The sequence below is a fragment of the Sturnus vulgaris genome, chromosome 1 (assembly GCF_052056855.1).
Source record: "Sturnus vulgaris isolate bStuVul1 chromosome 1, bStuVul1.hap1, whole genome shotgun sequence".
In the NCBI taxonomy this organism is placed as follows: domain Eukaryota; kingdom Metazoa; phylum Chordata; class Aves; order Passeriformes; family Sturnidae; genus Sturnus; species Sturnus vulgaris.
This window is the reverse complement of record NC_142243.1, coordinates 27,093,039-27,115,937: the sequence shown is the minus strand read 5'-3', so window position 1 is coordinate 27,115,937 and position 22,899 is coordinate 27,093,039. Positions and strand designations below refer to the sequence as shown.

At 37.0% G+C, this 22,899-nt stretch overlaps 1 protein-coding gene across 1 annotated transcript in view; it reads left to right on the top strand.

The window, feature by feature from the left end:
* Positions 1 to 22,899, top strand: part of THSD7A (thrombospondin type 1 domain containing 7A) — a 190,614-nt gene that overhangs the window by 61,783 nt on the left and 105,932 nt on the right. The window contains exon 2 of the mRNA XM_088162275.1: positions 11,217 to 12,048. Coding sequence (XP_088018401.1) covers positions 11,217 to 12,048 — 832 coding nt within the window. The remainder of the gene's footprint in view (positions 1 to 11,216; positions 12,049 to 22,899) is intronic.

Here is a 22,899-nt window from a genome sequence, read left to right as displayed (position 1 = left end):
CCTAGTTGCCTTGCATTCACAGAGTTTTAAGTATGATGTCTGTATGACGAATGCACCACAGTTTCAGGGGAAAGTTGCCGTTTAAAATGGAAAACCGGTTTCAAAGGAATTTGGCAAAATGCAGATGATAATGAATAATAAATGGACAGAGGATATGCTTGGGAGAAGGTGTCTCAGCAAGACATAAAGTCTTAGTGCACTTCAAAAGAGTTATGACTGAATTGTTATTTCAGCCCAATGAGGCAATTTAAATAATGACATATTTAAATATAAATAAAGATAATTATATACATTTGACCCTTTGCATAAGGTTCTGTATATGCAATTTCATTAAATTAAATTTCGTTAAACTTTCTTCGCTCCAATAAATTAGAAGAAAGCCAAGATGATGACAGGTCCATTGCATTATTTAAGTGATATTCATTAAGTTCAGATCTGCTATTTTATTTCATTCCATTAGTGGCAAAGAATGCTATAAAGAATCCAGAGATATGAGAAACCTTCTTATTTGATCTTTGAAAATCTGTATTAGCTCTCTTGTGGCCAAGGAGTTAGAAGGAAGACACAGATGAGAAGTATAAATGCTGTGCTCTGTGAATAAGATTTCTGTCAAGAGTAAGAAAAAGTATCAGTTTATCATCTAGGTCTCTTGCTTTTTTATTAAAACACACCATTCAACACAACTGGGATTTAGAGCAAAACTCCAGGGAAAATATTGAGTGAACTGTGTGCTTCGAGAGACAAAATGACAGAACATGTATTCTTACTGCTATTTACTTATTGCACACTGTTTTTCAGGAATACCTATAATGGACTTTAAAAATTCATTTTGTTGTTCTTGCCTTACGCTGAAGAAGCTGAAGTGCAAGGTGACAGAAGTGGTGTACATAGATCATCCTGCAGGCTAGGAGTGGGGCCGAGTACCTAAATCTCTTTATGACTTCATGCTAATAAACTGTGGAGTTTTCTTATAACCAGATTTTGGCTACCTTGTCTGACGCCATACTTTGCAGGACTTCTGACTTTTTAAACAAGTCAGTGTGCAAAGATACTATATTTAATTTCTGATTTCTGGTTCTAGTAGCCTAGTTGAAAAGCTGTATCCAGTTTCTGAAAAGCTGTATACGTGAATCTCTTAATTTCTCAGTGGAGGAGGTTTTTGACTTGTTTGCCCTTGGCTAATGTAAGCAGAGCCTGGAATTACAAACCACTGGGCTGGCACAAGCGCGATGGCCTGTGCTGACAGACGTACCCTGTGGTTGCAGCAGCCTCACAACCAGCACTTCTGGCCATCAGCACCACAGCAGGAGGCTATGATGAACAAGGGAAAGAAATCAAAGGGCAGAAAATGAAACAGAGGCAGAACAATAAAAGCATCCACTTGGTCTTGATGAAAATTGAAACAGAAATACTCTGTCTTTTCTTTTTAAGGCATCAGTCCGTATGTACTAAAGAAAATCACATTTAACAATCTGAATTGCAAAATTATTTATGATAGAAATTAAATCTGATTTAAAGTCTCTGTTACCGGTTCAATATGACTAATTATCATTAGATTACATGAGACTGCACAGAAATAAACTCTCCTAACCAAGAAATTGGTTCTGCAACACATGCTGATGCCGAAAGTGTCATGACAAGGACTAGTAGTGTGTTTAAAATAGTTATAGCTGGGACTCACTCTGATAAAAAGCAGAGGGCAAGCCACTGTTGGTTACATTTGTTCAAAAATGCATTTCTTCATATGGTCAGTGAGAAAACTCATTGCCAGTGAGATTTGCAGGTTATGTGAGATATCATCTCAGCAGTGTTTCAGTTAAAATTTGCTTTAAGATTTGTGAGCAAATTGAATATAAAATGGTTATAGGAAGAAAACAGTGAATCTTTGTTCAAAGCCAAGGAGAAAACTTCATCTTAATCTATACAAATCAAATCCTCCTCTTTACTAGGCATTGAATTCTGAATTGATTTTCTCAGTAACCTATCTCTTAAAATCAGATTCTGACAGAGATGGAGCTGTAAAAATCTACAGGGACACAGATAAGAATTATTCATGGTGATGTTTTTTTGTTACACACATTATTACAGGGCTTTCATTGTAAAATGATAATATTTACTCATTGTTACAGTCTGAATAATAATTGGAAGTACTGCTGGTTTCATGGATTTACTTTTAATTGGCCCTGCTCTTCATGGGATTGGATTTTGTTTCATTTTTATTAGCCCACTGCATAAGGAAAAAATAAGTTGATTCCATGTGTTGTCTATCATTAACATTTCTGGTATTTCTATTCATTTTTATCATTACATTCTGGTAGCATAGAAAAAAGAACAATAAATTAAGAAGTTTCTAATATGAGTTCTAAAACTGATCTTACTTAGAAGGTGGTTGAAGAACACATGGAATTTCTTTATCTGATGTCCATGTCTAAGTATTATTTATATGAGAAAGTTTATACCAACATGTCTGCTGTGATGTGTGAGCTGGAATTGATGGGAAGCTGGGAGGGTACCAGGGAAGACATCATATATGCTCACCATATTTCTGTAGCCTCTTCAAGATCCAGCTCTTTGTTGCTAGGGCAGGTAGGTCTTTGTCCTGACTCAGTATTGCTGCCTCACAGGGGAGAGGCAGAGCAGCTTTCAGCTGTGGGTAATCAGAGAAAACCAAAACAGACATGTGCAGAGATACAAGCAAAGGTTAATAAAACCTTTCATTCAACTTACAAAGCCTGCAAGAGTGTTTGCTGTGTATGAGAATCATCATTTTGTCAGAAGAGTGTTATCTGTCTTTTCAGCCAGCAGTGTGACTAGAGAGGCAACATAAGGAGAGCAATGTGAGGAGTGTGTTAGGATGGTTTAACACCACCTCTAATGAAACTAAGAAACATTCATGAACCATCTTTATATGTAAACAGACTGCTGGCTAGACGAAGCTGTATTCAATATCAGAAGTATTTATTCCAACATGACTAGAAGCTCAAAGCAGTGTAATTGCTTTGTAGAACATAGAAGCTCTATTTTTCTTTAAACCATGCTGCTTCAATTAAATATTCCTTTTGTGTATTCATTTAATATTCATTTTGTCTGCTAGTGCTACACTCTGTAAAGGGAAAATGAACAGTGAGAGGAATTTGTGCTAAAGAAATTTGGAGAAAGAATTGTTTTAAAACTGAATAATGTTTCGGGAATTAGCTTAAGTTTACAACAAGCCTGAAGGAGAGGATTTCTTTCCAGGTGATAACAACAACAACACAAAGCCAGATAGTTCTGCACTGTGAGCTGTCAGCCTTTCATGTTTGTGTATGTGCCAGCATATACTTCAGAAAAACATGTTGCACTACTACTGCAGGCTGAAGGCTCTTGATAGCTGCGGTGCAGATAGCAATTTTCAGGGTGTAACGCCACTGCACAGTCAAATTACTTTGGGCAGACATGTGTTATGAAAAGTGTGGATTCTGATGCAGTTTATTTAAAAAATTGAATGTGTACAGCCAGAGCAACAAAATAAATATTAAACAGTGACAAATATAAGAAGGTGGTTGAGGGTTTTAAATATAAGTATTGAATTATATTCTCAGCCCTGATTGTCTAGGGCAGATGAAGAACTAGCATTATATTAAAAAGAGGAGAAAAATTTTGAGACCATTTAATTCTTTATGTTTGTTTTCCTTTTTTTTTTGTACTGTATAAATAAATAATTACTTTTTAGCCTCCCTATGTTTATAACAAATGGAAGAGAGAGTCAATATCTATTATAGTTGTCACAATATTAAAACACAGAAAAAAGTAGAGAGCAGCCAAATAACCTCTCTACCAAGTGAAATGTGATGTTAAAACTGCCATGAATTACAGCACAAGAAACCACAGCAACACTGAGAAAGTGTGTTGCATTCAATATTTTTGTTATGGAATACACAATATTGCCTTAGACTCACCAGTTTTCTAACGTATAAAATTTACTTTCCTCTTTGCTGGAGGAAAATAAATATTTGGTTCTAGTAATTGTGAGGTTCTAATATGACAGTGCTTTCAGGGAAACACTGTGTAAGTGTTCTGCCTTTTGTGATGTTGACGTCAGAATTTAAAATGGGATGGTTACTCCTAGGTTTGTATCATGTGTGTTACATTCATAATTTTTAGAGAAATTTGAAAACAGATGGATAACGTTAACTACCTTACCATGAATAGCATCAGGAACATGTGTGAATGTATTTTCCCAATGGATATTTATAGAGGAAAAAAATAAAAGGGCCCACATTTTATTAAGTGCCTTAATAATTATGTGCACACCTAGAAATACTACTTAGAGGCTGATTTCTATATGCTTTGATTTGCCTTTATTCCAGTGCTGGAAGTGCTCTGCAAAGCTGGGGAAACAATGTGCAAGTTGTAAATTAGCCTAATTTATATTACTTTTTCGTGGTATTTTTTAATATTTCGTTGTTAATTTGAGAAATTTCAATAACTTGTTCTTCAGATTCTGAAATTCTTTAAATTGCACTGTTAGTTACACTTTTCCTTATGCTATTAGAAAATAAAAAATTTGACCCAAGAGTTAAATAATTCGTAGGCATATTTGATACTTCATTATATTCATCTAAATCATGGGTGTTACATTTGATTATGTTGAGAATCCTTTCTGGTTTTATCTCTCTCCTATATCCTGAATCCATTTTCCTTGATGCAGACACTGTTTTGCATGTTCTTTTCAACCTCTGAAAGAGGAGCCAAGAAAGACAAAAGCATTAAATAGAAACGGCAGTCAAGGTGATCCATAGCACTCCTGGAGGGGAAAATTTGCTGGCAAACAGAGCAGGCAGCAAGTCATACAGCACCCAGGGAGTCCTGCCACGGCTGGGAAAGATGCAAAAATAAAGGTTTAGTCTATCAATGCTCTTCTACTGTGTTGGCACTCCCGGTAGTATAAATTATAGAATCTGTCTGTCCAAATGTGGCCAGCATGTGGTGTTGGCAGCATTTCAGACTCTGTATTAAAAAAACCCCAAAAAACCAGTAATTTACCTAGAATTACAGCATTTTTCTGTGTTGCTTTTTGCCCGTGCCATAGGCAATGTGTCTGTATCAGTGAGATTGTTCCCTGTTTAAACCTTCACAATTAGTTACTGCCTGTGATATAAATACTTTGCTGCAGCAGTGGTTGTTCTTCCTTTGTGTAAAGCAAATATGGATAATACAGGTATACTGTACCAAGTTAAAGACATGTTTATCAAATTTTAATACAGCCAAGCGGATCTGCAAGTGATTTTGGCAAAGCTCTGAGGCTGCTATATTCTTAGTGACCTGCTGTTCACCCAGCTCTTTGACCAGCTCCACTATCAGGAGCTGCAGTTTGCATTCAGTGTCATTTTCTGAGTCCTTCAAATACTTCTTGATCTGTGTCTTTTTGACCCCTCTTGAGATTTACTGCTTAGGCTTGAACTCTATCTTGTAATACTTGTGTCCCTCTGACTCAGCCCTGTATCACCCAGTTAACCTTTTTTGCCCTCTTCCCGACCATTTCATGATACAAAGATATTTGAGGTCTACAATATTAGGTAAGGTTAGCTTGTTTCTGAACTTACAAAAAGTAGATTTTTGCTAATCAGTCTCTCAATAGTCCCATTAAATACAATCCTCTCAAAATACTGAAAACTAAGCTGCTCATTGTCTCATGCAGTCTGAGTCTCTCTCTCTGGCATTAAACTGTTAATGCTACTTACAGGCACCAAACCAGTAACACAAAATGGGTCAAAACCAATTCTCACAGAAAGTACAGCAAAATTCAGTTGAAATCAGTGCAGCCCTCGTTTGTTAAAAATGCGACCAATGTCTTGCTCAATGCTTTAAGATGTGTTTGGAGTTTTATGTTTGAGGATAGCTGGAGGATTATTTTGTCTTTCTTTGTATTCATATGAGGAGAAGAGCTCAGGGGATTTTCATATAGCCTTATTTGTCCTGGATCAAAGTTCAAAGTAAGTTCTTTTTAAAACAGAGATAATTTTAATACCTGAAGCAATATTAAAATTTACTATGTTAAATATGCTATATTAAATACAAAGATGCTTACTTTGCTGTCAGCTGCAAAACTGTCAGTGCTTTAGTGGGACTGGCTTTAGTTTTCAGTTTTTGCTTCCATTGTGATCAGTCCCTGAAATTTCAGAATAAACTTGCAGACGCTCCTGCTCTCTAAAAAAAAAAAAAAATAGTTAATCCTTCAGAAGCTTAGAGGGAATCTTAATATTGTATTTTACAGTAATCTCTTTAGAAGACAAAGAATTACAAATGATATTTTAAACTCACTAAGACTTCAGTGACAACTCACAACAACAACAAAAGGAGGCAAGCTTCCTATTTATTTCTGTAACTGCCATTTGTAAAACTGATTAAATAAAATGGATAAATGATAGTATTTTCATGAAACAAGTTCAGCTCACTACAGGCAAAGTATGATTCGTTCATCTAAGCATGTTTAAAAAAATCCAAAGAAAAGCTCTTTTGCATTCACAGCAGTAGCCTTTTTTCCCCAGTGTGAAATGGTTTGAGTGCACATACATCCCATTGGCGAGGCGTGTCTGGATCAGCACACAGCAGGGACAGCAGTGTCTGTGTGAAGACTGCTTCAGTGGGAAAGAGAGAACCTAAAGAATATTCATAAAGGGCAAATTAAAATATTATATGAAGCCTTGATTAGGCTTGACAGGTTTCCTAAAGACATTCTTGTTGTTACTAGTGCTTAACGTGAGCTGAAGATTTGTGAAAGGGCAGCCACTCCCCACCTCCTGCAGTCTTTGAGTAATGGTGGGTGAGACTCTACACTGTGTCCTGCTGATCTCTTTCATTCTGAGTTGCATATGTATGCTACATTTAGTTTCTGTGAAATTAATTTTATCCCAAAATTTCTTGTTTACAAATACAGTGGTAAATGTACTACCCTTAATAATGGTATGACAAAATAAACTTAGTGCAGGTAACCTGTATGTGATTTTCTCATACCTCTGAGAATCATTTAAAACTGTAAAGTAGATTAGCAATACTTTAGGATTAATTTCTTTGATTTTTTGTAAAAGTCACAAAGCCCCTTTACTTAGTTCAGAGACATTTATTTTCCTGTTTTCCTGTGATTAATTTCAAGACAACCATGTCTCACCTTGAAGCTTGCAATGTTTTTGGGGCCACTTAAGTTAAAAGTGAATTATTGTAGACTCTGAATAATTGAGAGAGAGGTGGGTATTGGTGAGGAAAATTGGAGAGAAACCTCTTCCTCTCTTTTTGTGATGTCCTCATACAAATGCATAGCAACCACATTCCTCAGCAAGTGCTTGAGGTTGACTACAGTGGATACAGAGAAATGGGGGTAACTTAACTGAAAATTTCAAAGTGCACAACTGAAAAATAACAGGAATATTGGTTAATGTGGATGGCAGAGACTGTTTTCAAAAGAAAAAAATATTGGTATTGCTAAAGCAAGTTTCTATTACAGCTAGAAATACTTGAAATTATATATATTTTTTTATTCTTTAAAAACTAAAGAAAGAAATGAAATATCAATTCTCCTTCACCCTAAATAAGTTGAATTAATTAAGCTGTTGAAATTGCTTGGATATTCATAGATGTTTTGAAGTTAATTAATTGGAAATTAGCTTGATAGTCTAGTTCTTAATGAGTGCTGAGTATAGAAGTGTTAAGGTTGAGGTCTCTTCCCTTTATTTTTTTTATTTTCCTATATATTCCATAATCCCAAAGGGAAATGTAGTTAGTTTTGAAGAATGGTACCAGTTGGTTTCTTTGTTCCTGTACATATTAGAGCATGCATTAAAACCCAGATATTCATGCTTGATTCTATCACATAGACATAAGAAATAGATTTTTTTCTAAAAGATTAAAGCCTTCCAGATTAAAAGCAACACAAATAAACAGCTGGTTAGAGCATGATGCTGATAACACCAAGGTTATGGGCTTGATCTCCAGATAGACCATTCACTGGACTTGTGGGTCCCTTCCAACTAAGAATATCCTGTGGTCCTGAGCAAAGAAAAGAGAGACCATTCGAGTGAGAGGAGGGTATGGGGCAGGGAGGACGTGACCAGGACTGCAGGGCCAGAGGCATTTCTGGGGGCCAGAGAGCACAGGACAGTTTCCTGCCATCTAAAATCAGGGAAGGCTTAGAGGGCAGGGAAGAATTATATATTTGTCTTTTGGTTTCTTTTCTGCTTTTTCTTTAACACCTGCCTCCTGCCCCAAATTTTAGCTTTCTGTGCACATGAAATTTGGTTTGGTCAAGTATTGAAGCACTAGTTTTTGGAGGCAGCTCACTTAGAACAAAGCCTAAGCAGATCCTTGCCCCAAAGCTGTGAGTCCCTTTTAGACCCTGTCATAGTCATATAAAGAAGTGTGCAGTAGAATGAAAATTTAAGGGTTTTTCTCTAAGTGGGTTATTTTGTCTTTAAATTTAAAACCCAGCCTAATGTAGGTAAGAAGGAGGGTCAGATACATCACTAAGATCTCTGTGTCGACATGCACACAAACATAGAATTACTGAGCAGTAGTCTGCTCAAAAGTTCATGTAAATGTTGTTTGTTGCTGTTCACCTGTAATGATTTAATAAATGTTTTACTATTTCACAGGACAAGCAAAATAATGCAATTTACTACGTGCATCTCATCATTGTTTTGTATTCAGTTCTAAAAACAACATGTTTATAATCTAATTAAAACTTTTTTTCCCAGTTAACACAGTCACATTACAGAGTTTTTGTTCATATTTACATTGCCAAAGGCAGAATTTATTGCATCAAGGCTGAGATTTTTATCATTTTCAATAGTGTAAACCTGCCTTAGAATTGGATTGAAGATACTTTGATGAGAAGCAATTTTTAGGTACAATGTGATTTTCTTGATTACTGATATGATACTTACATGAACGGAGATATGATAGAATCCCAAGTGGGCAAAATTTTCATCTGAGGTACAGTAACAACCTGATCTTTAAAAAAAGGGATTTCTTTATTGAACACACAAATCATACACAAGGTGTACTGACATGGCAAGGCAGAAATTTGTAGTTTGCAAGATGAACAATTTATCTATATTTCAATCACGATTAGTTTTTGTTTCTCTGCTCTAGTTGAAGATTTTCTGCAGTCTTTATTTTTTAGAAAATGGCAGGTGTTCAAAGTGTTTTGAGGAAGTGATGTCTCTTAACTCTGTAAATACACCCAAATTCAATACAACAATGATTATGGCCTTTGTGGAAGGCTGGTTAGAGATGAAGTAGCACAGTCTTGCTTAAATGGACATTGAAATATGTTTACATTTAATATACATTCATTTTTCTGGATAGCTAGATAGATCCTGGCAACTGTAATTCAAACTTAATTTGCAAAAAAAATATGGGAGAGTTTCCATGGGCTGAAGCTGCCAGCTGGTATTGCTATTTTCAACAGCTAGTGCTCATTATCAGGGTTTTAGAACTACAAGTGAACTGTTCAGCCACAATGTTCACTTAAAAAAGAGACAATGAGGAGCAGAGGCTAAATGTATAGCCTGTCATCAGCCCATTCCAAAACTGGTACTGAAGTTAATGTTGGATGAACAGATTAATTTTGTGTGGAAGTCAGTGAGAGTTTTAAGCTCATGGGAATCAGTAATAAGATGTGGCCACATATTCCTTCCAGTCATTCAATAAGACGTTGTAAATAATTTGTATCTGCCATAGATACAAATATCTGCCATAGATAGGATCATAGATAGGATTCACTTATTCCTGTGCGGTACCAAAATTATGCTGTTAACCTGCTTTGAAAATTGAAAAGGCTCAGCCTGGCTTTTTCAACAGCTTTACTCACAGAAATAGTCGTGTACTGGGGTCATTCAGGTGAATGAGGATTGTGTGGCTTGGCCCCAATTTCTTCATAGGACAGAGCACTCCTCAGTCAGAGAAAATGTCTTCTATGTGATCAGGTGTCTGCAGATAGACAGGTTTTCTTTGATAGATAGTTGCAGGGTTTATTTCTGAATTGCTTATTTTTTTGCTCTTATGTGGTAAGTCAATTCACAGTATGTATGAGAGGAGAAATTTAAAAACCTGAAAAATATAGGATTTTTTTAACCTCTGACTGATGGATTTCATGGGTTGAACTGGGTGAATATTGTGGTTTTTAATAATGGAGAAATCAACTACATCATCTTTCAAGAATATAGCCTTTTGTTTATTTTTGTTGACATTTATTATAACAAAGTGTTGCATGTCAAATATTTACCATTTAAGAAAATGGTAGGAACAAGTTACTCCTGGGTGTAAGTTACTCCTAGGGACATTCTGATTGGACACAAGAGGAAACTTTTACAATGAGAATTATCAGAACTTGGAATAATCTCTCCAGGGAAGTGATAGATTCCCCAACAGTGGACACTGTTAAGATACAGTTGGATAGGGTGCTGAGCCATCTTGCCTAGACTGTTCTTTTGCCAAGAAAGTTTGGACCAGATGATCCTTGAGGTCCCTCCCAACCCAGTATTCTGTGATTCTGTGAGTCAATATCTTCTGTTATTTGGAGAGTTACAAACTGGTAGGTCTCTGTCTTCAAGAGCTTATTCTATTCTATAACAACATTGCAGATTATGTAGAATGAACATTTCTTAACTGGATTTAATTTTTTTATTTTAGTTATAATAAAGGGAAGACTAGAAGTGACCTAACTGAAATTACCATTTTCCAAAATGTCTTGTGTAGTTGTTTTCATTTCTGTATGCAATATGGAAGGAAGAGAATACAATATTAATTGGTATCAAGGTATGAAGTGTAGTGCAGTAGAAATGTGAATAAAAAAATTTAACAGTCCAGGAAAGGTTATTCGAGTGAACGAGAGAGATCTAATTCATGTCTTCAAAGGAAGAGCTTTGGCTCCTACCTTGGCAGCAAAAACTGAGCTGTGAATGTGATTCCTTAGTTCATAGTTCTCTAATGTGATTAATTCATGTGTATGCTTAGGAATTATTCAATATTAAATATTAAGTTTATCTGCGATAAAAAGTGAAGTGTATCTGTAATCATAAAAACAGTAGATAAAGAGTAATCCCATGCTTATATTTTCAAAGTTTAAGTTTCTCCGATGGTGAAATTCTTGGACATAGAGGAAATACCGTGAGCTTGCTTTAACTATATGGCAGAGGAATAACTAGTGTGCAGTGCTAGCATCTTCTCTTGTTTTCCAGGTCCCTGGGGGAGATGCATGGGAGATGACTGCGGTCCAGGAGGCATCCAGACGCGGGCGGTGTGGTGTGCCCACGCGGAGGGCTGGACCACGCTGCCCACCAACTGCAGGCAGCCCGAGCGGCCGGACAACCAGCAGAGCTGCTTCCGTGTGTGCGACTGGCACAAGGAGCTGTACGACTGGCAGATCGGCAGCTGGAACCAGTGCCGGCCTGTCCTCTCCCGCAGCCACGAGAAGCCCCTGGAGTGCCTCAGAGGGGAGGAGGGCATCCAGACACGGGACATCACCTGCATACAGAAATCCAACGGGGTTCCGGCTGAAGATGTCATCTGCGAGTACTTCGAGCCGAAGCCGCGGCAGGAGCAGGCGTGCCTCATCCCGTGCCGGCAGGACTGCATCGTGGCCGAGTTCTCGGCCTGGTCCGAGTGCTCCAAGACCTGCGGCCATGGCCTTCAGCACCGCACTCGGCACGTGGTGGCTCCGCCGCAGTTCGGGGGCTCGGCTTGCCCCAACCTCACCGAGTTCCAGACCTGCCAGTCCAGCCCCTGCTCTGCTGAAGAGAGCCTGTACAGCCTGAACGTGGGACCCTGGAGTGCGTGCTCGGTGCCCCATTCAAGGCAAATAAGGCAAGCAAGGAAACGAGGGAAGAACAAAGACAAGGAAAAGGACAGAGAAAAGGCAGTTCGAGATCCCGAGGCTCGCGAGTTAATTAAGAAGAAGAGGAATCGTAACAGACAGAATAGACAGGAGAACAAATACTGGGACATACAAATTGGGTACCAAACAAGGCAGGTCACGTGTACTCACAGAAATGGGAAAACTGCTGCTCTGAGGTAATCATTATTTATGTTTGCATACTTTAATTTTTATCTGTTTAAGGTAAAACATGCATAAGTTGATTCTTTTACACAAGCCCACATCTCAAAATGAGGCTCATGCTACTTCCAGTTGAACATCCATCATCAAGCTCAAGAGTTTTCTGTGACGTGAAACATGCAAATCGTGCTGGTGATCGTACTGAGCATCCCATACATGTGCACCATTAAGCTGTGCTAGTGCCTAGCCTCTGTTTGCTTAAATAGATTTCCCCCAAATGCTTGAAGACCTATGTCAAATGTCTGCTGTGTTTCTGTGGGTTCAGGTTTGCTCCCTAACAAGTCATGCATTTTTGAAATACGTGATGTTACTGCTTTTAAGGTTCTGGGCACAAAGAGTAACAGGAAACTAGACTGAGTCAGACTTACAGTAGAAGTATAAAACAAGAGAGAAGGATGCATGGAAAGCAGCAGCTACTCATTCTAGTATACTTTTTTAAAATGCATGAGCATGAAATATTGTTTGTCTTCATTATTCCTGTGGCAAAATTTCTGAAAGGGACGCTGTAAAACCTTTTTGTTTATTCCATGTACCTCATCTGTTTCTTTCTCAGCTGCACTTCTGTGCTGTCTACTCTGGGTTTTTCCCGATATTTAATTTATATATTGATTTATTATTTTACTTTTCAAGAGTTCTGTCAATCACAATTCTTTCCACAGGCTTCTGGATGCATTTCTAAAATTGTGTTATCTTTGGTTTGTTTTATCTGCCATTCTCTTGCTAGCTCATGTATTTCTTTGCTATCCCCCAGAATGTTTCTATTCAACTCAAAAATTTTCTTTCAGTTTAGTCTTCCTTTCTTTGTTGTTATTCTACTTCCTGCCCTCTAGTTCAATGCCTGATTAATCAATTTTATTTCAAATGTGAAATGACTAGGATATCTTGCTGAATGATGCTGACAGTCATTGCTACTATGTTCGTGTTTAGGAACTTCTTTCAAGGTATTTTGCTTTAGAGTTTTTGTTGTGCCAGTTAAACATTCTATCACAGAACATGTAATGGCTTCCACCTTTTCCATTAGGAACCAAATAACATGGCTTTTTTTCAAGTGTAGAAAACATTTTTTAGTATAATTCCTTTCAAGAGATGATCCAGCAGTGACACAAGAAAATTATAAGTTCCCTGGCTTAAGGGAAGAGCTGAAAGGCTTGGGTTTTTAGTTGAAGGAAGGACATGGGTGAAGATGTGAATGAAATGCCTATGAATATGCAACAACTCATCACAAGGAAGAATGGAACTGTCTATTCTATCTATATATTATGGATGTATTGGAAATGCAATAATGGGAAAATCACAGCAGTGCTGAATGAGGCTAGGCTTCTTAATACTGGAAATAGTGAGACTGGAGAAAATTGCCTGGGCCATGTGTGGCAACTCCATCCTCAGAGGATTTTTAAGAAAAGGCTAGAAAAATGCATATGTTGGTGATGACACACCTGGAGCAGCTCTTGGTTAGGGAAGAGGGCCTGACTCCATAGTCTTTTTGCAGTCTCTTCTAGGTCTGGTTTTCTTTAGTTCTCTAAGATTTTTGATCCACACTTGGATGAAGGTCTTCACAAGAAATCTCAAAATCAGTAGCTCAGGCAGTCCCAGGTATTGGCTGCAGCACAATCTCATTGTTGGTATCAAACAAATTGCCTTTACTCCTTCCTTTTCCAGCCTCACATCATGCAGCCCACACTGTGCCTAGCCCAAGAACATCATTACCCTTTAAATACAAGGAATAATTTATTATACATCAGTTGCTATCAGATAGCAGCCAGGCACTCTTTTTGAAAGTTCCAAAGTATTTGAAAGATTAAGAAAATTATTGAGTTAAAAAAATGGGGGAATGACACAGTCATGCCAAAGCTCTGAAAAACAGTAAAAGAACTAAAAGTATAGTTGGAAGTCAGTGGCATACTTTACTCATCATCTTTACACTCACTCTTGAATTCACTTAGATCATCAGAGCTGTCTTAAGTTCAGATACCTCAGAGTCTTGTGGAAGTGAATGAAACCCTCTTGCCTGAGGCAGTGAAACAATAGATAATACAATATAGGATCAATTCTTCCAAGAGTTGAAAATTTTACAAATTATGCAGTGGGCCTTTTTATGCCTAATGGATCAGATTTTATGTTTTAATTGCACAAAGGATTTCCAGTAGTCTTCACTTCAATTTTAATATAGAATTTTCTTTTCTGGTTGCATAGTATAAACAAGAAAATTTAGTGAAATGTCTCATGTGAGAAATTCTGGTGCTGATAGCATAGCTTTTAGAGACCAGTGTATGTCACCTGTATATCCATTTTAATCATTTATGCTGCACTCTTCACTAAGCAATCAAATGCTTTATTCTATGACTGCCATTCCAGAATCTGAAACAATAGAATTATTTTTCTGCCTGGGGTGTCAATGCAGCCAGCTCAAATGATTTTATAATCTCCATCACATAGTAACTGTGTTACTAAATAATATAGACAAGTAAGGTGACTGGAAAACCTGCCGTTCTCATGTGAAATGCACTTCAGCTTAAATAGTCCATTTTCAGTGAGTTTTGACTTTAGCAATCAGAAACAATCAGCCCCCTGGCAGCAAGACTGAAAGATGAATAAAAACCCTCAGGCGAGTAATATTTTTTTTGCAGAGATAGCAAAATTGATATATTATAAAAAGGGTTTTAAAAAAGAACAACTTTCAGAAGGATGCTACAGAGAAAATGGTTCTGTAACACTGTCAGCAAAACTTCAAAAAGGTAAAATTCTCTTGACATATCAGCACACCAGGCATAGTAAAGAGAAGTGAAACAAGAAAATCAAAGTTTAATTTATATACTTTATTGCCGAGTGAACAATAGATAGTCTCCTGTGAAGGATGAAATATTGGATTTTCTATTGCTCATTCTGCAGTAATGTATGTGTTACATGGCCTGTGTTTGCTTTATGTTCCCCTCAATCTGAAATTCTGGTGCACTGAAAATATTTGAAAAATAGGAATGTTGAAGGAAAAAACAAATTCAGTAATTCAAAGTTGCTTATTAAATGTCTTCCCTGGGTAGCTAACAAAATCTGGACAGTGCTTCTGTTAGTGTAGGGGACAATACTTGATTGTCTGAAATGTTTCCTTTTTAATGAAATTGGGGTTTACCAAAGAGAGCTGTTAAACAACAAATTGGCAATGTAGAAAACATAAAATATCTCTAGAAGCTAATTTTGAGTTGCAAATCTGTTTTTCCTGTTACAAGTTGTGATGATTATGTCTCATGTTAGGCCTATAGCTTTCTGTTGTAATATAGACTCTGTTGCTGTTGTGTCTCAAACATTTTGTCATAATTTTCTTCCTGAGCAGACTCTTGTGGAAAAGTTTAGCAAAAAAGTTTGGCTGATTTGTACAGTGTACAAGTCTAAGAAAAGCCTTTTTTTTTTAACTGTTTTTAATTCATACAACCTTTTTGCTGAAATGGTTTCTTGAGACCTCACTAGATTGAGAAATTTGGAAGGACTTGAGCACAGACATACATTTATAACAGTAAGAACATGGAACAGAACTAGAGTATATTCTTGACCTGTATGCTTCTGCACTTCAGCAAAGATTTTGAAATCCAGTGACAAAGCACATCATGTTCCCCTGAAGCAGCTGGTCCATTAAGTGTGGGGACAACCTGTCACTGCTAAGAGTCACTTAACTCAAATGGCTGGAAAGGGGGCTTAAAGCAGTTCTTCAAGGATGTAACTGCCTTTTAGAAAAAATCCCAGGAATTTCTGCACTATTTCCTTTCTTTTTCTACATCATTTGGATACAGCTTGTTATCTTGCTTAGTCTGGGACCAAAACATCTCTGAATGCAGGGAAGAATGGGGGAGACCACATAGGAAACCATCCCCACCAGCTCTGACTGAGTCCCCATAAGTGATTAATTCTCCCCTGGCAGCACCTCTGTGGAAGAGACCTGTATGTGAAGATGAACATTATTGGTGACCTAAATGACCTGAAGTGAGAATTCAAGAAAAACAGTAGAATTTTATACATATTCAGAGGTTTTACAATCAGAGCAAATACAATCGTGGAACAAAATGAAGGGGCAGAAAAGAATCCAAAATTTAAGACATGCCAACCAATTATTTAGCAGATTGTCTTAGCCTCAGTGCATCTGATCATATGATCATCTTTGATTTGTTTTACCTCTGTTCATCTGACAAAGTTATTATTTTTAAACTTTTTTCATCTTCATTGCTGATTCTGTGCACTCATTGAAAACTATATCCACATCTTGTAACAAATTTAACTCTTTTGGAAGTTTTCATAATGATCTCATTGCAGTGCTTTACTAAATTTCAGATTTTGGAGAGTTTGAGTTTTTCTTTATTCCAATACTATAGGTGAGACATGAGAGATGACAGTAGGACCAAAATTATTGAATTGTCTTGCTGATGTTGGGAATATGTAATGCTCCATTTTTTATCTTACTTCACAAAGGCGTGTATCTGCTTAAAGCAGAGTCATGATATTCACTACTGGCCACAGGTGTTAAGCTGACTAGCCAGAAACTAAGCAATTTGAGAATGGCCAACTGAGTGTTTAGACTGATGAGCAAATAATACTCAAGATATTGTCAGGAAAAACAAGGAGAGAGAATCTCTTCCTCTAGAATGGCGTTTTAGCTTTGTTTTCCTTTCCAGGTCCTGAAACCTCTTAACTCGTGCTCCCATTCCAAATCATAAAACAAATGTCTGCATTCACTTTATGGATTTTCACTCCTATAAATTATAATCTGTGTGAAAGAGAAAAATAAAAAAAACAAGCCAGACCATCATAAGCCTGTTGCTTTATTTATGCCATTGATTTGGAAAGCAGACAAGTGACCCAGAGGAATATGCTGTCAGCAAACAGAAAAAAGACTCAGACATACAATAGAGCAGCGCAGTTTGTTGGACCCTGTAATGTATGCCTTGCTTAGAAAAAAATCTTAAGAGATTCTCTGTATTTCTCTGAGCCCCTCCATGAGGAAACAGGCAGAAAGAGGGATGTGTGTGAAGGTGGCAGTGGTTAAGGTGCAGTAACTTCAAGGAGATGGGCTGCAGAAAGGTGAGGGAAACAGCAGTGCAGAGAGGATGGGTTGTGAGATGAAGGAGCATAAGCAACCTTTTGTTTTTCACTGAGGACCAGATGAGAGCATGCTTTTTATGTTACTGCAAAGGCAGCTCTACTGCAGTTTTTAGAGGAGCCTCCAAGCTCACCATACTGTGAGGATTTAAAAGACATAAGTGGTTCACTTGCAGGGCACCTGTAAATATCACAAATTTGGATAATGTGCTATATAGAGTCATTTTGATTAATTAATTTGGAATTATTTAGAGCACATTATGTTAACAAATGGAGAATAGGGAAGAAGAAAGTAATCTTGGATGAAAAACCTCTTGATAACTATAAAGTACCGGGTTAATTTTCAGGTGCATTGGGATAATAAAAATATAAACTATTTTTAGAGAAATGGGATGCAAACATATTGCTTTCCTATCATTTTCCACTGTACCTTTAGAATTTCTATGAATTTGAAAGTAGAAGCATCCTGTAGTTTTTTAATGTAATTTTGGTGGAGACAGTAATTTCTGTGGATATGCTTAATATTATTCAATGGGTGTTTCTTTCTATTCTAAGTACCTGCTCCATCATCTTACTTCTGTTTTGACAGTGGCTTGTCAGTATTGCTACACATTTGACATATCATGCCCAAATCTATATTTGAGATGGAAACATACACACTGTGCTGAATAATTGAAACAGCAATGATTCAGGAATTGAAACAGGAATGATTCTTTTTTCTACACCATATTTTAACTCTTTTCATACAGTGAACAGTTGTTATGTTATCTAAATGTATGACATTCATATATTTCTGTGCAAAGCATCAAGATTGGCTGCCTTTCTAGTGTATAGTTTTTATTTAAATACATATAATTGTCTTCCTTAGCAAAATATAATAGACTATAACATAATGAGGGTTGTACTCCACATTCTGATAATCTCTTGTGGCGATAAATCCTATGAATGAATAAATTATTTCCTTGAATGAATGCAGCATTGAATTTTCAGCTTCAATCTAGTAAGAGATAATGTTGCACAGTGGTAAATTGAATTAGGCTCTGAGATCTCAAATGAAGAATCCCCTACACTGTACTTTTATGCATCTTTTCTGCCTCGTTGTCAGTTAATGTTAATTGACTTCTGTGTGACAGAATAAATAAATGTTAAGGAGTATTTTTCTAAATTTTGGATTTCCTGTATTGGTATTTTATCATAGTCTGTAAATAGTCGTACATGTTTTGGTTTTGTTTGGTTTTTTTTTAATGAAACTGCTAAGTATAATCTGGGACTTTTTTTTTCTCAGTCAGCTTAATGAAGTTATTGTATAGGAGCATGTGAAATGAGCATCCTTCTGGGACATATTGTCCCTCAGGGTGGAAACACACAGGACTCACACACAGAAGTCACAACTCCCCAGAACAGGGCAGGGTTGGCTATTTCAGTGCCTACCTTTAGCAGTCCCACTGGAAATAAAATGTGTAAATTCGATGGAGCCAGTAATACTGCCAAATCTAAGCATAAATACAGGGGCCCAATCTAAACTAATTCCTGAAACACAACAAATAGGAGTATATAATTTTCAGTAATATACTTCTTTATATCTTTACATTAATATTGCAGATTTTTATTCACAAAGTTTGGCTTTTTTGGTTTTTTTGTTTGTTTGTTTGTTTGTTTACTGATAACCTCATGAATCTAGCTGTTATTTCAGGTCAAAAAAAAAGGTAATTTCTGATTAATGCTATGCAATGAAAATTCCCACTGACAAAGGGAAATTCCTCTCTAAAGCTTTAATAAGTCATATCTGTAAATTCTTGCCAAATAACCTGCTCTGCCAATTTCAAAATTATCTGTAGCATGAGATGTGCATGCATGTCACTATATCACTGGACTGTGAAAGACAGCACTCTCACTGAACACTTTTGCTTTCTTGTGTCCTCAGACACTCCTGGTATCTGCAGCAGCCCCACAGCAGCTGTTGTTGACACTTGTTTGGGTATAGTGGCACCCCTTGTTGCTTTGCCCATGTTAGCTGATGTATTTTTTCTTGCCACACTAGTTATACGCAATCTCTATCTTCTGTAGTGTAGAAAGCCTGAGTGGTTTTGTTTATTTCAAAATTGTTTGGCAGAATTAGTCAAACTTGTGAAAAGATCATGGGAAAGTAGTCTCCTGAAAAACACTTGGGTGGACAGTATTGGAATTGTAAATGAATAGAAGTGGACTCATTGTTTGTGTGATTATAATGGCCCATTATACCGGGAGGTACTAACAGTTTCTCAGAACAATGTACAAGATGACCAATACTAAACAGTGCAGCTGTATGGAAAATGAATGAGAACTATGTCATTTTCTACTAGGGAAAAGTATAGGCACTGTATTTTTACCGACTTCCTTAAAGAAACAAGTTATTACCAACCACAAACTGAACATCTCAAGGATGACTAGGCCACAAACGGGAATTTATATCTTCAGAGTAGCTCATGGGAGTTATCTAAGCTCTGGATTTAAATCACTCTATTATTATTCCTTCTATCTAGTAGCTGCACATTAAATATAATTTTTTAAAATTTGATTTTATTTATGAGAAAACACCCTTTTTTCTTTAGGTCAAATTCTTATCACAGTGTCTCTCAAAATCCAGCTATACCTGTGGTCCAAGAATAGACCAGAGTTAATTTGATTTTTTTACTTTAGAGGTTAATGCATCCAACAAGCTGTATGAAGTCTGAAGAGAGCACCACATGGAAAATAAATAGCTTGTTGCAGCACATTGTGCTTGATTCTTGTACCTGTTACTCCAAAATCCCTCTTACTCATACTGAGTATCTCTTAAGGTTCCATGATGGTCAAATAAAGAGCAAAGAGAAAATGCTTCACATGCAATATTAAGATCAGAGTTTCATTCCAGATAACACAAAGGATTAGTATTTAGCATGAATACTGCTGTGTTTCCTCCAGCTTCCTGCCCACGAGTGTGATTGTTCAAAGTTGCAGTAGAAAATTGCAGACAGGCATCCTTATATTTCTAAGGTTTCTTCTGACCTAACCAGATTATTTCTGTGAGGTAGTTCTGTTAAGGGTTAGGGTTAGGGTGAGCATCTAGGCTATGTGTCTGCCCATGGGTCATCAGATTTCTCAGCAGTTTAAGCCTGAGCTTTTCTAGGATGTGATGCTAATGAGCGATGTGGTACAGATTTTACCCCTTTCTTCACTGTAAGGTTATAGTTATGAGAAGCACGTGTGGTCTTTGCTCCTTATAATCTCTAGTCTTGTAGCAATTTACTGAGATTTAAGAAAATTCTAAGTAAATATGCTGATATTCTCTCCACTGGGAAAAGTGGAATATGCTTGTGCTCAGCTCCTGCTTTCAATTTTTTTTTTTGCCTTAAGGATTCTTTGGGAGTTGAGCCAATGTTCATGCATGACTGTAGGTAGTCTTGCAAGAATGCTGCCCAGCCATGTGGCTTGTTTTAGTGTGCTTTACAAGTGCTATTTTCTAACACAAATTTACTTTTCTGACTCTTTTCCAAAAGATTCCTCTAGTTTTAGTTTGCCCTTCAATCAAAAATGGAATCCTTTTTAAGCCAGCTTCTGTGTATTTTTGTATGTGTGTAATTTTGGTTTTCAAGTGCTAAACTAACATGGAGTTTTGGTAATCTGCAAGTAGTTATTGTTCCAAGTCTTTCTGCAGATGAGTTTGTTTGGTGAAATGGTCTTGTTTGCCAGCAGTTCTCATCTTGTGGCTGGTGGTAAAGGTTGGAAACTATTTTTCTAGTGGTATTCAGTGAAGTCATGTTTCATGAGATCAGCAAGAATTCAAGAGAAAATCTCATGGTTTGTGATGATGTAGCTGATTGTGTGATGGCTGATGGTGTGCAGGACTTTGTGGCTAGGAAATGGTTAAATTATTCTGCTCTGAGGGAGCCCACTGTGGACTTTTTTTTGTTTTGTTTTTAATCTTCCAGGTAGTCCTTGCTCTTTTCCCATAGTATTTAGATGAAGCTTTTTATAACCCTCTAAAAGCATTTTGGATTTTCTCAGAATGTTGATTGTCCTTTGATCTGAAACCTTCAGAAGCAGCTACCTTTTTCTGCTGAACTGCTGAACCTCCTCTTATGATATTCAGTATGTGTTTCTTCCAGGCAGATAACCCAGTTTTTGGTTGCATCTTCTTCAGTCCTCTAAAGTTTTTAATTCATTCATTCATTCATTCATTCAGTCAGTCTTGTTTGTTCAAAACATAATTGGATTATGCTGATGGGGTTTTGCTTTGGAGAATGCAAAAAGAATAATGAAGTTCCTTCCCAAAAGGTGGGAAGATAGGTTCTGGCTCCACAGCTCTTCTTGATATTGAAGGGCCTGTGGCATCTCATCACTGTGACACTATGAGTCAAGAGGAGGAAGAATGCCATTTTTTCCTATGTTTTGTGTGTAGTGTCTGACCGTATAGACGTCTGTTGAGTGTCTCTTACTAATGCTGGCTGCACTGAACTCTCTGATATGGAGGTGTCTGCTTTCCACACCAGTGGCAAGGGTAGGCCAGTCATGCCAGGACTGGAGCAACTGGGCAGATCTGTAGGTACATCTACAAAGAAATCTAGAGTAACAAGAGCCAAGACCCTGTGGACATAATCCACTACTACTTCAAATAGTCAACCAGTATAAAAAAAACACCAGTTTTCAATTTTAAAAGAACGAAAAATTTCATTTAAGTCCTTTTCAGTCAAAGCCCTGTCTTTTGTTCCTCCCAAGTGCCAAGAGTTTATACTGGCATCAATCTCCTGAACCGTAGCCATGCTATTCATTTCAGAATAATGGAAGTCTCTGTATGTAATCAAATGGAAAATCAGCTAGAGAAAAAAACAAATATATCAGAATACTGGGACAATGAGTATAGTGAATGAAGTAAGGAATAGTAACTGAAAATTTCATTAATGAAAATCAAAGCTGAACATGGATAATGGGAAAACCAAAGTTGAGTGTCGATAATGGTGAAGGAATAGAGGCAAAATAATGCAGACCAAAGTTATTGAAGAGATTATTTAGCTTGCGTTAACCTTGCCAGTTGGGCTTCATTACTTTACATTATAATTACATTTCTCGTTAAATATCAGTACTGAGTGAATTAATTGAATTTATTGTAAAGGACATGTTCTTCACTGCAATTTTAGATTTAAATTACAAGCCTCACATTGTTGCTTCATTACATTTGAGCATGAAAAGCAGTGTATTAGGAAAAGCACAAAATTGAACTTCAAAATGGTGTCTCCTTAATACCTTGTGTTTGTGACTCCTATTTCCATTAACTTATAGATTGTCGAGATACAGTAATGTGCAGATATTTTAGGAGTGTCCTCAGCATGAATATTGAACAGTCCTCAAATCCAGACCAGTTTTCTCAAAGTTGCACATAGAGTAGAAAGGATTTGTAGTTGCAGGGTACAACCGTGTTTAAATAAAACAAGACCAAGTGAAGGAGGACTTTTGGACCTAACAAAGAGACACTCAAGGAAAGATCTCATAGGAGTGTCTAAGCTCAAAAATGCCACAGAGAACACAAATACAGTTATGCAAAGCCTGAAGTCAGCAAATGAAATTAACTGAGCACTTTTAATGCAAAAATAACTATCTACAGTTATTTGTCACTAAAAAAGGTATGTAATGTCTTGTTACTAAGATGTACATACCAAAATATTATCTAGTTTTAGGACACATTTATATTCATTAATGGAGGTGAACAC